General features: G+C 49.5%; 6 protein-coding genes across 6 annotated transcripts; 4 read left to right on the top strand and 2 right to left on the bottom strand.

Annotated features, from left to right (window-relative positions):
* Window positions 1-3033, top strand: BT62DRAFT_1036759 (uncharacterized protein; the record flags this gene model as incomplete). Its single annotated transcript, XM_043178391.1, has 9 exons — window positions 1-94; window positions 203-311; window positions 407-1193; window positions 1251-1411; window positions 1462-1530; window positions 1584-1746; window positions 1813-1930; window positions 1991-2223; window positions 2274-3033. The coding sequence occupies 9 exons, from the start codon at window positions 1-3 to the stop codon at window positions 2532-2534; spliced, it is 1995 nt and encodes a 664-aa protein (XP_043036075.1). The 3' UTR covers window positions 2535-3033.
* BT62DRAFT_375824 (APC amino acid permease) lies at window positions 2974-5807 on the bottom strand. The gene is made up of 15 exons (XM_043180696.1): window positions 5579-5807; window positions 5278-5509; window positions 5001-5223; window positions 4850-4949; window positions 4666-4790; window positions 4593-4607; window positions 4481-4543; window positions 4399-4427; window positions 4212-4350; window positions 4034-4156; window positions 3740-3974; window positions 3543-3678; window positions 3431-3488; window positions 3269-3366; window positions 2974-3212 (listed from the first exon to the last, which is right to left on the bottom strand). The coding sequence occupies exons 1-15, from the start codon at window positions 5713-5715 to the stop codon at window positions 3105-3107; spliced, it is 1821 nt and encodes a 606-aa protein (XP_043036074.1). The 5' UTR covers window positions 5716-5807; the 3' UTR covers window positions 2974-3104.
* A 3006-nt stretch (window positions 5808-8813) lies between these two features.
* On the top strand, window positions 8814-10806 carry BT62DRAFT_376147 (DUF1593-domain-containing protein). The gene is made up of 6 exons (XM_043180697.1): window positions 8814-9477; window positions 9537-9618; window positions 9679-9745; window positions 9796-9853; window positions 9910-10088; window positions 10141-10806. Exons 1-6 carry the CDS (start codon window positions 8983-8985, stop codon window positions 10730-10732), a joined length of 1473 nt encoding a protein of 490 aa, XP_043036073.1. The 5' UTR covers window positions 8814-8982; the 3' UTR covers window positions 10733-10806.
* A 225-nt stretch (window positions 10807-11031) lies between these two features.
* On the bottom strand, window positions 11032-12783 carry BT62DRAFT_982451 (uncharacterized protein; the record flags this gene model as incomplete). Its single annotated transcript, XM_043189685.1, has 8 exons — window positions 11032-11093; window positions 11148-11291; window positions 11315-11450; window positions 11573-11627; window positions 11692-11722; window positions 11829-11869; window positions 12097-12298; window positions 12729-12783. The coding sequence occupies 8 exons, from the start codon at window positions 12781-12783 to the stop codon at window positions 11032-11034; spliced, it is 726 nt and encodes a 241-aa protein (XP_043036072.1).
* Window positions 12784-13642: 859 nt separating this feature from the next.
* Window positions 13643-14447, top strand: BT62DRAFT_375743 (uncharacterized protein). Its single transcript, XM_043180695.1, has 4 exons — window positions 13643-13961; window positions 14029-14103; window positions 14158-14262; window positions 14315-14447. Exons 1-4 carry the CDS (start codon window positions 13831-13833, stop codon window positions 14370-14372), a joined length of 369 nt encoding a protein of 122 aa, XP_043036071.1. The 5' UTR covers window positions 13643-13830; the 3' UTR covers window positions 14373-14447.
* Window positions 14448-15147: 700 nt separating this feature from the next.
* BT62DRAFT_996519 (uncharacterized protein) lies at window positions 15148-17220 on the top strand. The gene is made up of 4 exons (XM_043190585.1): window positions 15148-15209; window positions 15264-15290; window positions 15343-16783; window positions 16846-17220. Exons 1-4 carry the CDS (start codon window positions 15166-15168, stop codon window positions 17071-17073), a joined length of 1740 nt encoding a protein of 579 aa, XP_043036070.1. The 5' UTR covers window positions 15148-15165; the 3' UTR covers window positions 17074-17220.
* The last annotated feature ends 463 nt before the right edge of the window (window positions 17221-17683 follow it).

The raw sequence follows: 17683 nt of genomic DNA, 5'->3' as shown, positions 1-17683 counted from the left end.
ATGCCATCAAACGAAGAAAGTCTACGCAGCAAACACGACCTGACAAAGAGAAGGAGAAAACAGAAGGCCTGCGATAACTGCCGCCATAGAAAAGGTACATCGTGACCGACAAACTCTCCATAGGCCCCCCAACTTACCCTATGCTCAGTAAAATGTAGGATCCTTCACTGCTTCGCACCACACGCTAATTTTTTGGGACCAGGTGACGGGATGGTTATGCCTGGGAAGCGATGCTCAAACTGCATTACGTTCGAGCTGGACTGCGCGTATATCGACGGAACCCAGGTCAGCCATTACCGTCTCGCTAGATTGTGACCACTGACGTAGCTTCAAGTAGAAAGAATATTCTGAGACGTTTGTAAACGCATTTGTCGTGTCATTTCGGGGGCTGAACGCTGGTACTGAGCAGATATGTCGAGGACTTGGAGAGGAAGGTCCAGGAAAGGGAGAAAATTTTACTTCAGGTAAGATCCTTTACTCGATCGGTTGCTGCTGATCCTCCTATCATCGCGGCGCAGATGATTCCAGACGGCGGGTTCAATTCATCACGCTTTACCAGTGGGGCCGGACCTAAGCACCTCAGAGCCTCCGATCCCGACAAGGATATCACCGCTGAGATCAACAGCATGTATCTCCAAGACCCAGACGAGCAAAAAGCTGAATGGTACAAGGATATTAAACTCGGGTGCCGCTTTTTCGGAAAATCCAGCAGTGCACAGTTTATCGAGGCGGCGATGAAGCTCAAACAAGAGTACTCTGGCAATACACGTGCGGCCCCGCCCTTCTTGTCCTGGAAAAGACCAGAGTTTTGGGATTCGAAACCACCGGATCAGAGCATTCACGCCGAGGTATGTCACGATAGCATGTACGTCTTTCCAGAGGACGACTTGTTTCGATCCCTGGTCGATTTGTACTTTGCGCGGGTCAATATTCTCGTCCCACTTTTGCACAGACCGACTTTCGATGCCTTGATTGCAGACAAGGTGCATTTGGAAGATCAGGAATTCGCCCAAGTGGTGATGCTCGTGTGTGCGGTGGCATCGAGGTACTCGGACGATCCACGCGTTCTGTTCGACGGGCAGCCGCAACTGCGTTCTTGGCAATCGAGTGGCTGGAAATGGGTTCATCAGGTGGTGCGAACCTTCAGGTTCCCAATGACGTCGTCGACACTGTATGGCTTGCAGTTCATCTGTGTTAGCCATTTGCTGGATCTATTACATTACAAAGTGGCTAATAAAAACCTCTACTAGCTGTTTTCGCAGTTCATGCTTGGCTCTTCAGCCGCTTCTGTCGGTTGGACGTTGGCAGGCATAGGGCTTCGACTAGCTCAAGAAGCCGGCATCCATCAAAGACAGGCGACCGGCTCAACCCCAAACACAGTGGAAGGTGAACTGTGGAAACGTGCATTCTGGTGGGTAGATGCCAAATTTGGATGTACAGCTGCTCGAAATATTCCTTTAGGTGTCTTATGTTTATCGACCGAGTCGTTAGTTCTCATCTAGGTCGACCATGCGCCCTTTACGACGAAGAGTACTTGCATATTTTTTTTTTCGTTTCGTGCTGATGCTTATCTGAAGAATCAGGACTGATGTTGAACTTCCAGTGGAATGCGACGATCAGTATTGGATACCTGCCAATCCAGAACAAGAGGCATTCAAACAACCTGCAGGCCAACCGTCTGATATCTCATATTTCAACTCCTGTTTACGCCTCAGCCGTCTGCTACTAACTTGCCTGCGGACCCTCGTGCGTATCCGATTGTCCCTCTTCTTTTTTTTTTGCTCACATATGCCGACGTGCGGTAACTGACAGTATTTGATGAAAAAATCTAAGATGTGTTTCGGTTTACTTGACCAGGATTGGGATCGGCGGGTTGCCGCGGAGCTTGACTCGTCGCTCGATAGTTGGTTTGATTCCGTACCTAAGCATCGTAAGGCTCCATCCAGTTGTTTTCGCCCTTTCTTATATTTATTATGCGCATAATTATCAGTCAGATGGGATCCAAACCAAGAAAATTCTATTCGCTTCAATCAGTCTGCTTCCCTGTATATCCTATACTTTCAGCTGAGAATCTTGATACACCGGCCTTTCATTATTTCTTCCTCCAATAGCTGGGCTCCAATTCATATGTGTTCACTAGTCATTTGTCTCAACGCCGCCCGCTCATGCTCCTCCGTCATCGATGCCCAGCGTATTCGAGGGCACATCTATCCAATATCCGGCGTAAGAAGCCAGTTCTTTCTACTTGCTCTCTCAAACTAGCTACTGGACAGTTTATAGCCTTCAATGCCGGAGTTGTTCTATTGTTCAACATCTGGTACCAGAGACACTTTGATCATTCTTTCGATGCCTCTCATGATATTGACAATGTACACAAATGCATGGAGGCGCTCGAGCACCTCAATACCTGGTGTGTGCCTCTGGCTCTTATCTTGACATCATCGGAATTAACTAACGTTCATTCACTGGTAGATGGTATTTTGGCGGCATTCTGCGGTATTACCACCGTTGTTCTTCTTTCGTACGGCATATAACTGATGGTGTCGCAACTGATTAGGAATATCCTCCATGACCTCGCGTCTGTGGGGGACCTCCCAGTGCCTGATTCTACACTGACGTCTTCTGGCATGTGGAATGGAGGTTTCGATGACCGCGGTTTCGGGCTATTTACTGATACTTCCAGTATCAGCTCAAACGTCAGCGGTTCAAGTGATGCTTCTTTGTTTACGACTTGGAATACAGAATGCCAGCCTCCGCACCCACAGGCGCCTCTGGATGTCCTACTTGGTAGCGGGGTCATCAGCTGGTTGGACCCTAGACGGGGGGATAGCGCGCCTTCCATGGAGTACGTTTGTTCCCGAATGTCTTGCTGTTCTTGTTGACGGACGTTAGACTGGGTGACTGGAGCATGTACCTCTCCAATCTTCACAACCCCTCAACTTGGTCGTCGTAATAATCAAGGACTACTAACTTCGTATGTGTATTATATATAGCTACGAATATACAGAGTAACAACGCGCTTACCATCCAAGGTATACGCTAAGGGTGGTGGTCTACCTACTTGGTATCAGGTATACAAACCTTCCAGTGTAGATACAATACCATTAATTCGAGAACAGCATACGCCAAAGCTTTATATGAGTGGGGGCATTAGCACGCTCCGCACGGTACGCCCTCATCTCTTGCACCGTAAGCCATGATTTGCGTCCAGACTGTGAATGCTACGTTCAGAACACGGTTATCCGGTCACCGGAAACAAACGACGTACGTCAAGGTCGATGTCACTGGCCCGCTTGGGAAGCTTGCGTTTCCACAAGAAACCGATAATGTAGAACAGAAGCAAGACAGGAAAAGCCAGATACGCCTCTAACATGAGAGGGTGTGTGTGTGAGGAAAAAGTGCCACCAACGATGTGAGCAAGAGAGCGTACGGAAGAACGCCTGGCCAGCGGCTGCGCCATGAAGGTCCTCTCCGACGGGGAAAAGAGCCTGGGAGAGCTATATGAGTTCACTGATGATTAACTGACGGCCGTCACGACTCACGACATAGAATTGCGCTATTAGGACCAAGACGATCAAAACGACACCGAGCCAAGACCCATATATACCACCCATGGCTTGATAAGGTAGCTCCTCGATGGAGTGTCCCTGAATTGTCCAGGCGTGCCTAAACCGTATGCTACAGATGTACGCTAGCTTAGGTCCATACTCTCGGTTCGGTATGAAAATGGATGACATACTGGCAGAGACACACGGAGAGCCACGTAAAGAGCGTTGAGAGTCCCGAAATGGCCTGCAGCCAATCAACTGCCGAGTATATTATTATTATTAGTAAACAGTAATTAAAAGAAGGCAGGCAGGATATAGCCCAATACCCACAGACAGTATCGCCGGCCGCCACGACGTTGACATATGCGATGGCAGCGAAGACAAGAACACCCAACACGGAGACCAGAGGTCGACTCGATTTATCCACTATGCGTGAAAATCAGGGTTCCATCCAATACGTCTGCTGAAGGCAAGCGGAGCCATACCGTATGCGAAAATCCGCGGGGCGTATCCATTTTCAGCCAAGGCCGTTAGAGTACGAGATGCACCGTATACACTTGATAGACCGATAGAGAGCACGGAAACACAGATTGTGGCATTAACGAGATCTAAGAGCGTCAATGATGGTCCATGACAAACAACGAGATGTCAACATTAACTCACGATTAAGCCCATTGATATTAGCCAGGTCCAGAGCAATGACGAAAGGTGAAGCTGACGCGCCGCTACCACCAAGAAGTCGATCGTCATTCCAAGGAACCATTAAGCCAATGATTGTCAGGGAAGTTATATAGATGACGGTCTACAGAACGTCGTGAGTACAGCGCAAGTGAGGTTATGAAGAACGTACGACACGCCAAAACGTTCCCTTGACGGCACCTGAAAATACGCCTCAATTTCTCTCTCTATAAATGGACACATCAGAGGAATACCAGGCATAGTTCCTCTCGGATCGGCAGTCTCCGAAGCAGCGAGACCAACGAGCTCGGTTCCAGCTATCCGACACGTCAAGGACTTGGATAGAGAGAAGCACCATAGACATACAGAATGAGAAGGCGGCTGTAGGAAGGGAAACCGGTTAGCATGTACCAGAGCTCGGATCTTCAAATCAATGCACCAGTCACGAAAACAGCACATACGCCTTTGAAACCGTTCGCGAATGCTCCTGGGTCATGCCAATACTTGCCACCCACATAAGAACCGAACTCTCCGCTCTTCGGTCCGCCGCCAGAAACGCAGATTCTGCATGATCACGGTTAGCAAAAGGCCACTTGTTGACGGAAAGAGAAGTAAACACTAACATTCCAAGGAATATGAACATGACCACCACCAAAAGCTTCAAACACGACGACCAGAATTCCTCTTCTGCATAGCCAAGTGTTCCGAAGATAGAAATGAAGACTGATGGTCGTCAGCATCACAGGAGAAGCGGCGTATAAAACCCAGACACACTGATGACAGCCCAAAATATTGTAATCCAAACAGCGATGGGGACTTTATCGGTCCAGTATTGTACCGTGGTCCCGGCGACGGTAATTTCGAGAGGCAGAGCGGCGAACCATTGGAAGCAATAGTTCCAACCCATGGCAAACGCAAATGAAGGATCAAGAAATCGATCGGCAAGGGTATAAAAACCGCCCGAGACAGGATACATGATGGCCATTTCACCGAGGGCCTATTACGATGTCACTGATATACAACTAAGTAGCAGAAAAGGAAGGGAACCTACCTGGGTGACATTGATCAACAGGATACCGATGATGATGTATGAGATGATAACACCAGCGGGACCACCATTGTGTAGAGCCGCGCCAGAGCCGACGAAAAGACCCGTGCCAATGCTTCCGCCAACAGCGATCATATTCAAATGACGCTTTTTCATTTTGGGCTGCAGCATCGGCGCATCGGCTTGGATATCCTCGATTTCGTTGACATTGTGCCCTCCGGCGACAACCTGGCCACTAGAGGAAGAAGAGTTAAAATTAAGAAAAAGAGGTCGTATATTGGCACACGACCAGCCAGGGACTCACCCAGTCACACCTGGCGCACGCTTAAAACTCTCCAAACTGAGACCCAGTCGAGTCCAGGTACTCTCCTGGCTGGGATCATAGAAAGCCGGGACGGCTTTGGCGCTCGTCTCGTTTGATTTTTCTTTGGAGGGGTCCATCACGATTTCGTGAAAGAGAGGAAGAAGATGAAAAGAAGTATGCCTCGCAGGCCTCCCGTTTATATCCCGTGCGACGAGTAGTCCTGGACCAAGAACTGGACCGGGAGGCCGCCGCGTGCTCGCATGGAAAAATCCTAAAACTTTCGTATACCGCGAAATTTGAAATGCCAACAGGAAATAGGTTTTTAAGTCGTTTGTTTCACGGATCGATCCTGGAGAGGGCCCGCCTCGTCACCGACGAGATTTCCAGGATGCCTTACAATTCGCATGATAGATGCCTGAGATAGTGTTGAGTGGATGAAGAGAGGAACAGTGAGAACGAAATTTTGTCGTGCCGGTCTGCTTCCGCGGGCTTTGATCCCATCCCGTGGGTTTATTCTTGGTACAGTGCCCCATGCGCTATTGGAGCTTCTGCTGCGTGAGCGTTGGCCATGGGGAGGGGTGAAAGATGAGAACATCAGGTCTCGTGAGCAACAACACTGGCCAGCTGAAGCTTGTGGCGTAGGCCACGCGCCTGTTCGGGATCCGCCGTTGCGATGTTTCATAGCCAAATGACAATGAAATTTCAACGGCTCACGAACGAATTGCTGCAAATTTCTTTACTTGAGCATTGCAAATGCCGCATTCGCTGGTCCATGGTCCCGGTCCGCTTCACCGAGTGGTCACCCGATTCGCGATGTCACCCGGCTCGTGAATGTGCACTCGTAACACGTTACTAACTCCCTAGCTTAGTTTGTAGTTCAAAGGGCCCCGTGACAAAGACGGTGAGGATCGAGGTCGCCAGTAACGATAAATGGCTATCTCCTTCATGCATCATAAACTAAAACGACCTTCTTCAGGTATTAGGAGTGCACATACCGGCTGCGATTCTGAATGTTACAGATGTACAGATTCTCATACTTGTAGAAAGCCCATCGTCTACGGCTTTGCGTCGTTCCAGTGAGTCTCGGGGAGGTGGTGGTCGACGACATGATGGAAGTAGGAGACAGAGTCCTTATCTTTGACAGCAGATTCGGACCCACGAAGGTGCCTGCCTAAATGATATCAGTCTATGAAGCTTACTCTAAATTTGGATTACCGCAGTATCCAAATAAGAGATAAAGGCTTGAACTCCTCAGCCCTGTCAAACACACAGAAGGTAAAGCAGGGTGAACCCCCAACAGGAGCTTCCGTTAAATGAGACTTGGGGCTTGACGAGACGACGTCTAGAGCCTCCGATGGTAGGTGGAGGTGCGAAAATGATACGGCAGTTTCGAGCTACAGCATAATTAGATTTCGACGCAAAGGGCAAAGCCAGGCGCTTACTTCTTTCAGGGTTTTGAATCTCGCATCTTCTCTCCTTCGATGGACAGGAAACCGAGACATCCTCTCTGCTGGACAGATTGACAATGCTGAATCCTTCATGAAATTCTTGTGTAGGGTGGCCCACGGTGCTTGAGCTAGATTTGCACCCTGAAAAGAGGGCGTCGCCGGTATTGTTATTCGTCGCCGCGAGCCAGTCGCACCTCAGGACCTATTGCGTTACCTTTCCGACCGTGCAGGTTGCAGGCGATTTGACTTCAGATTGGGAAGGTGCATTCGCTAGAGTGATGTCCTCCCCTTCGACCTTCAACATTATAAAGAAAAAAAAGCCATGATACCCAAGAGCAGACTCACACACCGGTACATCGATTTTGCCTCTCTGCGCTGGGCTCGTCGTCTCATAAGTCCGCCACCGCCTGGCTCCCGAAATGGGTCCTTTTCCTGTGTGCACACCTTCTTCTGCCATTGTGAAGCTAAGTTCGGCTTTCAAAAGTCCATAGCGCACCCGTGGATCCAACGTTTCGAGCTTTTCTGTGTGTCCTCAAGTCCTGTTGGGTCATGCAGATTCTGATGGAAAACCGACGGCCTCCTACAACCGTCACATGGAACTAGTGGTATGCTTCCTACTAAGCACAAGAAACGCCTCGTTGAAGTTGCTCACCTTCTGCGCACTCAGCAACCATCTGACCCTCAGTACTATCCGTATTACAGAGGTAACTGTGGCCTCCTGCACCACTCCCCTTCATAGCCATCTATACCGTTACTCCAGCTTAGGGCTGCTTATCTAACGACCAAAGTCCCCGATGTGGTGGAAACACTCAACACTGTCGGGACAGACAGACAGATTTGTGTACTAGGAAATATATCCCGTGGCCGTGGACGTTTAGAGTTAGGGTTGGTCTCATCCCGGAAGGACGATATAGCCGTACCAACTTCATCTTGTCCTACTCTTGCGAAGTGTGCTGGGTCGTAACTTCCCACACAGAGTCTTCCAATGAGCGACGTTCTTGGTCCTTCTCACAATTTGAAACAGCAGATCGCGTATCTTTTTACCCTCTCGCCACTGCTAGTCACTTCCAAGTTTTTACTAGCTGCACATGCAGGATGGGCCCTTTTTATGGTGGAGTATAAATTACGGTCCGAAAAAGTCACGTCACCTCGCTGGTATCTTCCCTTCCTGAAATCGATCACAAAAATTTCAAGGACCAATGGTGTATAATTATTTTATATCAACGTTACGCGACCTCAACCAAGAACAAACTAAACTCCAACTTTGATGGGAGTACAGTCGAGGGCAACGAGACCATTCTGAAAATTCAGAGGGTGACAATACCTATCCAAGTAGTTCTCACGCTCGCAGCAAACGGACTGGTTGGCAACACTTTATAGGTCCACAAACATGAGAATTACGATGCTAAGAGATGGAGGCCTCTTACTGTTCGTCGCATCATTCGAACTCACCGTGACCTTTCTTCGGATGTTCGACCCGGATACCCCAAGTTTCTCGTGGCTTAGTCATCGCCCTCGGACTCGCTCTTGGACTTCCAACGTTAGAAGTTCAAGAACGAGTTGACAAGGAAGGACGGAACTGGTAGTGAAAAGAAGGAGACGCCGCCGGCTTCTGATCCTCGAATTGGTTGTGTGTCCCAAAGGTTTTGTGCCACAATTTTAGTCTCTTAACTTTGTCTTCAGGAACGCCAACGGGAGAGGTACAGCCTTCAATACCCAACGTTCTAGAGCCAGTCCTTCATGCCTTCGACCAGCTCCAACCCCCCCAAATTATCAGCCAAGCGACTGGCGGGTCACCTGGATGTTCGCTTGATCACCAGGACACGAAGCTCGGTCCGCTTGGTCCATACCTTCTTCGACATAGAAGTATCTGGCCGATAAAATATCATCCCCATGTCCTAAAGTACCACTCCATCCTCTCAAGTTTAAGATTCCCTCACCCGGGCCACCACCACCATGTTTACCATCGCCCTCGCGGTATGCCTTATATACGGAGCAGTCGCCCGTACCCAATCCACCACCCTCGAGTCCTTCACAACCAAACCGCGCGTCTTCGTTCTCACCGACATCGCCAACGAGCCTGACGACACAATGTCCCTGACCCGTCTCCTCCTCTACGCCAACCACTTTTCCATCCAAGGCCTCGCAGCGGTCACTTCCACCTGGCTCCGGAACGACACCTTCGCGTGGCAGATCCAAGACAAAGTATGGGAGTGGGGCGACGTTCGAGACAACCTGACGAAACACGCGGAGGGCTGGCCGGAAACGGACGAGCTGTTGGGGAAGGTGTATTCGGGGCTGCCGGTGTATGGGTTGGAAGGCGTTGGAGAGGGGAAGGATTCGAATGCTAGTGTGGCACTCGTTGCGGCGGTTGATAACGCCAGCGCCGGGGACCCGTTGTGGGTTACTATCTGGGCCGGTGCAGCGGTGCTTGCACAAGCGCTATGGACGGTTCGATCTATTACAAGTTCCCCCCCACATTTCTTGGCCCCCTTAACCGATAACTACAGGTTCGGGAAACGAGGCCACAACTAGCCGTGGCGAGCTTCGTAGCCAATCTACGAGTCTACGCCATCTCAGACCAAGACGATGGTGCATTTAATACAATTTCTGGTGGATGTTGTTCATGATACTTATTTTTCTCTGGTATAGCCGGTCCTTGGATACGTTCCCATTTCCCGGACATCTTCTACATTGCAAGTATTCATGGCTTCAATCAGTAAGTTCTTCCCTGAATATAACAATCCCGAGCACTGAACATTTCTCTAGGTACCGTTTGGCTACCTGGTGCGGCATTTCTGGCGAGTTGTTTTACGATTTCGACGTGGTAAACTTATTATTCAATCATGTCTTTCAAACTTTGTCTTATCATCATCATGCCAGGGTGGCCCAGATTCTAGTTTAGTCACCAACGATTGGCTCCAATCCAACATCAGGTCGTCCGGAAACGCATTCTCAGCCAACTACCCCAAATTCGCATACATCATGGAAGGAGACACACCATCCTTCCTCTACCTGATTCAAAACGGTCTGTCTGCGCGTGATCATCCAAACTGGGGCGGGTGAGTAACACTCGCAATCTCCGACTCATCTCATCCCGACCCACTTTCTCAGTTGGGGCGGACGATACGGGCAGCCCACAAACGAGAGCAACCAATGGGCCGACTCCATCGCCTGGAAAGTCCCTGGGGTCGACGGCCGCAACTACACCTCCAACCAAGCAACCATCTGGCAGTGGCGCAAAGCCTACCAATACGACTTTGCCGGACGCATGAACTGGACCGCGACTGCCGATTTTGGAGATGTCAACCATAACCCGAGACTGTACGTCAACGGGACTGGGGGGCCGGAGTATCTGTACGTCGAGGTGGACCCGGGGACGAGCGTCGTCCTGGACGCGCGGGGAAGCTTCGATCCTGACGACGGTGATCGGGTGGTGTATACGTGGTCACAGTATTTTGGTGCGAGTTTACCTGGTTCGGGCGACGATCAGGTTCCGGCGCTGGGGATCGAGGAGCAAGAGGAGGGTATGCTCGCGACGGTGGCAGTCCCCAGTGAGGATGCGGTGCAGAATAATGGGCAATGGTCGACGTGGCGCCTGACAGAAGGGGGGTTGGTGCATGTGTTGTTGGAAGCCTGGGATAACGGTTCACCTCCCCTCGTGAGCTACAAACGGGTAGTCTTGAAGTTGAGGGGGTTTGACTAGGCTTTCTTTGGTACCTTCGGACCTCTGCCACAGAATGAAGACATTATACATGCACGCCAGGTCGCGGTTATTAAAAGGACGAGAACAGTCACTACAGTGATGCTGTAAAGCCGTAGATAGATGACCTTCAATGGCGAGGTTGACCTAGTCACATCACATAAGAGGCGCTTAATCGCCTCACTTCGAAGACCGCTAGGTCGAAAGTCTGCCACAAGGACCGCAATGTGCCCAGATCTGTCCTCAGGAATCAAGATGATAAGGCACACATCATAGATTAACTATTATAGATCACAAAGATATCACCGCATCCTATACTTCTGATATCCATAATATTTGCTCCCTCTCCTCACTCCATGGTAATCTAACGTATAGGTTAGTCGCCAAGCAAGTCAAGGAGGCAGCTATAACGACTTACAGGACGAAGTATCCCTCTGCGTACTAACCCCCGCTACCGCCGCCAAGTTGACATACCCCTCGTCTCCGATAGCCTTACCCTTACCCTTTCCCGCATCCCGCAGAACCCACTCCGCCCGACACCAGACACACGTAACCTTCTTCCCTGACTTCTGAGCGGTCGTTCACCCTTTGAAGGGTATGAGCACAAGGAACAAAGGATAGGAGAGATAGTACACAGCTTACATTGAGCAAAACAAACCCCATGCAGCGCATTTCCGCAAACCTCGCACCACGTAAGCTTGTTTTCCGGCTCGGTGTGCATCTTATCGTATCAGATCGGACGGTCATTATCCTCTGTTGGCATGCGCTTATTGCTGGCGTTATTGGAGTCAGAGGTAGGCGTTATCCCAAGAGCTCGTAAATAAGGTTGGCGAAGTTGTTCACGATGGCGTTTGGCGCGCGTGCGAAAACATCTTGGAGTTCGGTCGTCAGAAGGGCGCTGGGCAAGGAAGATCAGCGGGCACAGCATAGAATGAGTGACAGGCGCGTAGTACTTTTAGTACCAGTATGGCGATTCATAGGTCACCTGGAGGACTAGGACGATGCCAGTCGATGGGAAGAGAAGGGTATGTACCTTTTATAAATATGAAGATCTAAGACTAACGTTCAGAACAAAAGCCGAAAAATAACAAGCGAGCACGTAAGATATGCTTGCAATGGTTGCCCTTCGAAGCACTGGGGCTTGAGAAAATCGTAAATTTTGATTAGGCGAATCGACAACACATACAGTCACAACGGGGTCCGGTCGATGACAACAGTATAAACCTAATCTTCATTAGCGAAGTGACCAATGAAACACCATGCAGACCGCGTACATTCCCTGTAGAGCATCACCATTGCGCTCCCTCAGTCATAAAGAACCTGACCCGAAATGAGCAACGATCCAGGCTGAAAGACAATGCTCCCACCTTTTCTTGATAACCATAAGCAGTCTCCCAAGAATGTTTTGAGGACATTTCTTTTTCAAGATGGCGCCGAGCTTCTCGCGCTTGGATTTTGGTTGACGAGGAGACTTTGGCTTTGCTGGAGCCTTCGGAGGTGCCTCGGCTTGAGACGTCGATGGTGTAGGAATGGAATAGCCGTGGGTTGGATCGAAGAACCTCGGGTCGACTGTGGAAGGACCATCCGGATTTGTGTCGCGAGCTGCAGCGGAGCTGACGGTGGTAACTGGATTGATTACTTGCAAGCGCGGGCACAGATATATCGACCGTGGTCCTCAGATTTGAATGGACGAGCAGAACCGGGCGAACTGGTTACAGTCGGGTTCGTTACAGGGGTGTAAACTCGCCAGTCTTCATAGTCGCCATTAGCATTGCGCTCGAGTAAATGCAAAGATAAATTTTCTGCGACAAATTTCTTGAACAAGAAAACAACTCGAGAAAAAGAATCGCTATCATGATCAGTCCGTTTTTTTGTGAATTAAAGAGAGATTTCAGAAACTTATAGAGCCGGTATCGAAATGAGGCGAGATGCGGAAGATTTGAAGCTGGAATTAAATTCTTCCTTGACTTTTTGCCCTCCCAACTTTTTTGGAAATGACAGATAATCGTGTCGTCGGTAGACGCGTAGTGGTGGGAGGAAGGGGTCTTGGTCATGACGTAATATTTCCCCACGCTGAGGTATCACCCTATCCTCTTAGGTCCGACGCCGGTTCGGAGGGAATAGCGACGAGAGAATTCTAAGTGTATTGATGTCCCTACGTCTTTTATGCTAATGTACAGAATATTTCGGAGCCGTAATAAAGTACAGGTGATTGGAGGATGAGGGAAATGAATAGAGTGAATCATAGGCACAGTATTCTGAGTCAAGGTAAAGTCATATAAGTACAGTACAAAGTAAGGACAAGTCATAATGAAAATAGGGAGTAGACGGAGGCAGATAAGGATGAGCCGGGAGGTTGGGCAGGGTGCGTAGGCTTTAGAAGGAAACACAAACAAACTAGGGCACTTCGTAGGGAGATACAACGACGCGGTACGGCCATGTGGTGGCTGTGTCGCCTCACCTCGAAGGGTCGTCGATCGTTCATGCCTTTGCCTTTCGACTCTGACCAAGAGTCCGTTGTGACGCCAGCGCTCGTTTATTGCTCTTAAAAGTGTATATAATTTAATTTAGGTCTTTTTTAAGTTATCTCAGGTACGGTATCTTCACTTTCAACACCTGAGCCACACTGATTAAGTGTGGTATCTACTATAGTTCCTTAGGGCCTTCCGACTCTCATGGTACCGTCTCGCCCAAAGCAAACGTGATTTTTTCTGTTATTACTGTTTTCCTTTGTGTCTGACCTCTAAAGGGCCCGAAAATCAACGGGCGTTCGAGCCGCTCGAGCAAAGAAGTTAAATGTCGATCGCACTAACGACGACACTGAAAAATTGTACAACTTTCCGAACAGTTCCTAGATGTCTCTAATTAACATTTGACCCAGCTCTGGCTCTTATGCCTCCTCAATGTCACGACTGTCAGCAGAGTTCGCCTTCGTTTTACAGTGGCCGTACTGATTTACTTGCGGCGTTAAGAGCTCCCATATATGAATCACCCGTACATACGTCCACCACAATTACGCCTAAACTCGAAGGCGAAAATCCATTAGTCGCGGCGTTGAACACGCTCGAGAATCCTCCGTACCACTCTAACTTGTCTATCAGATGAGTGGCGCACACTTACCAACCTCCTACTGTAGTGGACTGGCCTTCTATCATCATTCTCCTAAGATAGAATATCAAGACAGGTTTGCAAGAACTCCCGTGCCTTCAATCTCATGGCGTAACAGTCAAACGTGCGTGTACTTGACACTACTTTTCACCTTGTAATCAATTTTTATATTTTTCTCCGACGCTACACAGGGCAAGGAAGTCTACGGGCGGTCGAAAACCTTCACGACCCAAAGCGCAAAGTGGCTCCTTCTTTTCTCATCCTGCGTAAGCTTGATAATCTTGTGGCCACCCATCGACGCACGCTAACGGCCTCTGTAGAACCCCGGCATCAGTGCCAAGCTCAAGTACTGTCCTACCTTTCAATAAAAGTACTGTGGACCCGGATACAAGTCACCATGATATACCGAGAAGAATGAAACAGACGTAAGTTCATGACTATCTTCTGTTCTCAGTGTATTTATTCCCCCTTCGACAGAGCAAGAAAATCTACCGGTGGGAAAGGGAGAGAACACCGCCCACATGGAGATGCGTAAGAACAGCACTGTATACTAATATGCAAGCGAATGGGATAATAACTCATCTGAAGGCGCGAAGGGCCCAGGCGCGCTATGGAATACGCCACAGATGATAATTTGGCCTTTCTTTGGAGGCGACTTCAAGTTAAAAATAGGAGCCAAGAAGATCGGATCGACGAGAAAGTTTAATTACCGGTTCCTCCACAACCACGAACGTCGCGCCTTCGAAAACAAATTTTTAAGTTCAATCAAACTGTCCACTAACTTTCTGACGTGTGGTCTGTAAGGCCTAAGCAGTTGATCATAACTGAGGGTCCTGTTGCTTCGTATATTCCAGAACATCTCGAATATATGGCGAGAAATATTCAATTTCTTCTGCATATATGTGATTTGATGGTTAGGTATCCTCGACAGGAATCTCCGGGACAATGAAATAGCTTACTCGTAGCCTTTTCCTTCCCTTGCTCCCCGGCTTTCCTCCGCGGATATGTCTCCCAGGCTTCATAGTAGTTTTCTATCCCTTTCGTACTAAGAACGTGTTCATTAACGACCTTGTAGACATTCAAAAGGATCTGTAGGTGACAGATGTGAGGCTCGAAGTTCACTGTGACTTTCTACTGACACATTACGTAGCTCTTTCAGACGCACACAATTCTTAAACAGCTCTCAGCTCTGTATAGCCTATTCAATTTAAAGAGGATCTACTTAATCCGATGTGGCCGCCGCAGTGGTGCGGATAACGCCGAGTTCCTATTGGCGGAGTCCGAACGAACCGGGATCCCGAAATCGTCCTTGACCGGTTACCACGACAATGGATCCTCGCTGGGATCGCGGTGGCGAACATTATTTCCTAGAGTATGTCTTTCTTGCTTCACATTCAATTGGAGGATTTATACATCGTTCTAATAGGCCTCTTTACGAGTACGCTGACATACAGTGCGTCTCTTCGTAAACTTGCTGTGTTTTGCCGCTTACAGCATCTGTCTAGTCAAACGGATCCACGAGTTGTCGCGGTCGATCCTACAGCAACCCCCCCTCGAAATATCGAGCCCTTCAAGCTTCTTTCCACTCTCCCAAACGAACTTTTTCTGCACATCTTTTCGTTTCTTCCCACGAAGGATCTGAGCCATATCGTACGCACGTGTCGCCATTTTTGCGATCTTGCGCAGAAAGAGTTGTACAGAAACCTCATCTTCCGGTCCTTCAACCCTCACGTCATCCTTAACGCCGGAATCTGGTCCAAACCTGCGTGGAATAATGTCCCCCACCGACTCACTGCATCAGCCAATAGTGCTATACTGCTTCCTCAAATTCTCCGACTCGTACCGCGTCTCACCCAGCTACGAGAACTTGTTTTCCAGGGCATCGATTTCATACACACCAACAGCAGTGATCTCTATGCTATATTTGACAGTGTCCCCAACTTGCAGAGACTTTCGTTTATAAAGTCTCACCTACCGCGGTGTCAGACAGCCAGCTTTTCGCATCTGTCGATTACGCAGCTAGACATGCTGTTTATTACGTGGGATCAAGAGCAACCGACACATCCACAGATACCCCATGGGCACCATTTTCTACTAGGGCCGACCCAGCAGGCCCATGTGCATGGACACGCTCACGGAAACATATTCCACAACCCTTTCAACATCCAGAACCCGTTCGCTGCGCTGAATCCACCCCAGCACCACCACCTGCCGAATCACCAGCAGATGATGAACATGATTATCTACGGCGGCCCAGCTCATGGCCCACCCATACCCCCGCTGCCGCCGCCACCGCCACCGCCGCCACAAGGCGACCGCCTCGGTGCGCTCAAACTCCTTGCGGTTCCGACCATCACCATCCTTCGCGTTGACTGGTCGGCCGAGAATATCGCGTATGTGTCGCAACACACCGATTTTCTCACCAGCCAGACCCGCCTGCACACCCTCGAGCTGCGCTGCCTGGACGACTCCCGTGGCCCCCTGCATTTCCAGCAACTCCTCGCCAAGGGCGTACGGCGCCTTGTGTTCATGCCTGATGCGAGGGTGCGGAGTCTCCGTGGCGCGGACTTATCCGGGCTGAGGCTTTATCGTGGCCCTTCTGATATGCTCCCGGTCGTTATGGGCGGACGGGCGGTGCCCACGACGGGTTCGTACATATCCGCAGCATCGTTTTGGGCCCCGCAGACGTACCCGTCTGGTGCGTCGTCGCTTCAGCAGAAAGTGACGCCCGTCGTGTCGGGCATCAGACATGTCATGCTCACGACGACGTTGGATGCGGCGAAGCTTGCGCCGATGCTGGGTATGTTCGCTGGGGCCGAGCAGTTTGAGTCGTTTGAGCTCAAGTTGGCGAGGTGGGATTTGGAGGCTCTGCATGCTGCCGTATATGCGTTCCCGAATGTGAGGGATTTGAGGATCAAGTGGACGGGCGGGGAGGGAATTGACGAAGTATGTCTCTCAGTCTATGGAAGGCAATGATGTGCTGCTGAACCTGCTGTTGTTTGTGATAGATGACCCTCGTTTCGTTCTCGCCTCTGTTCTTGTCAAGGCTGTGTAACCTTCGGATTCTGCACTTGTACGACATGTCCATAAAAGAGTATGTTGTCAGTGATGGGTTCGAGTTGATCGGTCCGGGGAAACGCCTAGCGGGACTCGTGGAGGTCAGATTGCAGTCTGGGGCGGTTTGGAAGAGGGCGGCGAAGGATGAATGGACTTTGAGGAAGGATTTTGTCGAGTAGATGTATCTGTAGAGATCCAAAACCATCTAATGTACATATGTACATATATTTGTATTTATAATGTGCTCTTAATTGATGCAGACACTGTTGGTTAGTATGTAGTCATGGTAAGTAGATAAGTACTATGATAAATCATTTTATACGCGCAACTGGCCTGGCTTTCGTCTTCTATCTTTACAGAAATTCCAAGGACATTGATGTCAGAACAACATGAATTGTACTACTTGCAGAAAGCCAGGACGACAGTTCGAGTTGAAGATGGAAGAAATCCTCAATACCACCGAAATGTCTGACTAGCCAGGCACAGGTACGATATTAATATGGACCACATTTTGCGAGCCAGGATGGAGGTAAGCAAGAAAACAGACATACTCGTTCTTACCCCCATTGAAAAGAAGCGACACAAACATTCTTTAAACAACATTTCAGAGAGTACGATAAGAAATGACGCCAAAAAGGTTATCGGGGGTACGTAACCTTTGCTATTGTTGGGCCGGACTGGGATTAGCCAGGCTGCGCTCGCAAGCAGTGTCGGCAAAAACACAGAAATCGTAACTGATGCCGCGCAGAGATACTAGGCCAGGGTTGCAGACAGCAACGTAGATTGTAT

This window comes from Guyanagaster necrorhizus (genome assembly GCF_019112545.1).
Source record: "Guyanagaster necrorhizus MCA 3950 unplaced genomic scaffold BT62scaffold_28, whole genome shotgun sequence".
Classification (NCBI taxonomy): domain Eukaryota; kingdom Fungi; phylum Basidiomycota; class Agaricomycetes; order Agaricales; family Physalacriaceae; genus Guyanagaster; species Guyanagaster necrorhizus.
This window is presented reverse-complemented; position numbering and strand designations above follow the sequence as displayed.

Excerpts from the sequence above, each read along its gene's own strand:
- BT62DRAFT_375824 (XM_043180696.1), bottom strand. The coding sequence starts at position 5,715 with ATGGACCCCTCCAAAGAAAAATCAAACGAGACGAGCGCCAAAGCCGTC. Across the intron at positions 5,224-5,277 it reads TGTTGATCAATGTCACCCAG|GCCCTCGGTGAAATGGCCAT; the intron begins GTAGGTTCCCTT and ends ACATCGTAATAG. Across the intron at positions 4,791-4,849 it reads ATGTTCATATTCCTTGGAAT|AATCTGCGTTTCTGGCGGCG; the intron begins GTTAGTGTTTAC and ends GTGATCATGCAG.
- BT62DRAFT_376147 (XM_043180697.1), top strand. The coding sequence starts at position 8,983 with ATGTTTACCATCGCCCTCGCGGTATGCCTTATATACGGAGCAGTCGCC. Across the intron at positions 9,478-9,536 it reads TTGCACAAGCGCTATGGACG|GTTCGGGAAACGAGGCCACA; the intron begins GTTCGATCTATT and ends CGATAACTACAG. Across the intron at positions 10,089-10,140 it reads GATCATCCAAACTGGGGCGG|TTGGGGCGGACGATACGGGC; the intron begins GTGAGTAACACT and ends CCACTTTCTCAG.
- BT62DRAFT_375743 (XM_043180695.1), top strand. The coding sequence starts at position 13,831 with ATGAGTGGCGCACACTTACCAACCTCCTACTGTAGTGGACTGGCCTTC. Across the intron at positions 14,104-14,157 it reads TCCTTCTTTTCTCATCCTGC|AACCCCGGCATCAGTGCCAA; the intron begins GTAAGCTTGATA and ends CGGCCTCTGTAG. Across the intron at positions 14,263-14,314 it reads CCGAGAAGAATGAAACAGAC|AGCAAGAAAATCTACCGGTG; the intron begins GTAAGTTCATGA and ends CCCCTTCGACAG.
- BT62DRAFT_996519 (XM_043190585.1), top strand. The coding sequence starts at position 15,166 with ATGGATCCTCGCTGGGATCGCGGTGGCGAACATTATTTCCTAGA. Across the intron at positions 15,210-15,263 it reads GGCGAACATTATTTCCTAGA|GCCTCTTTACGAGTACGCTG; the intron begins GTATGTCTTTCT and ends TCGTTCTAATAG. Across the intron at positions 16,784-16,845 it reads GCGGGGAGGGAATTGACGAA|ATGACCCTCGTTTCGTTCTC; the intron begins GTATGTCTCTCA and ends TGTTTGTGATAG.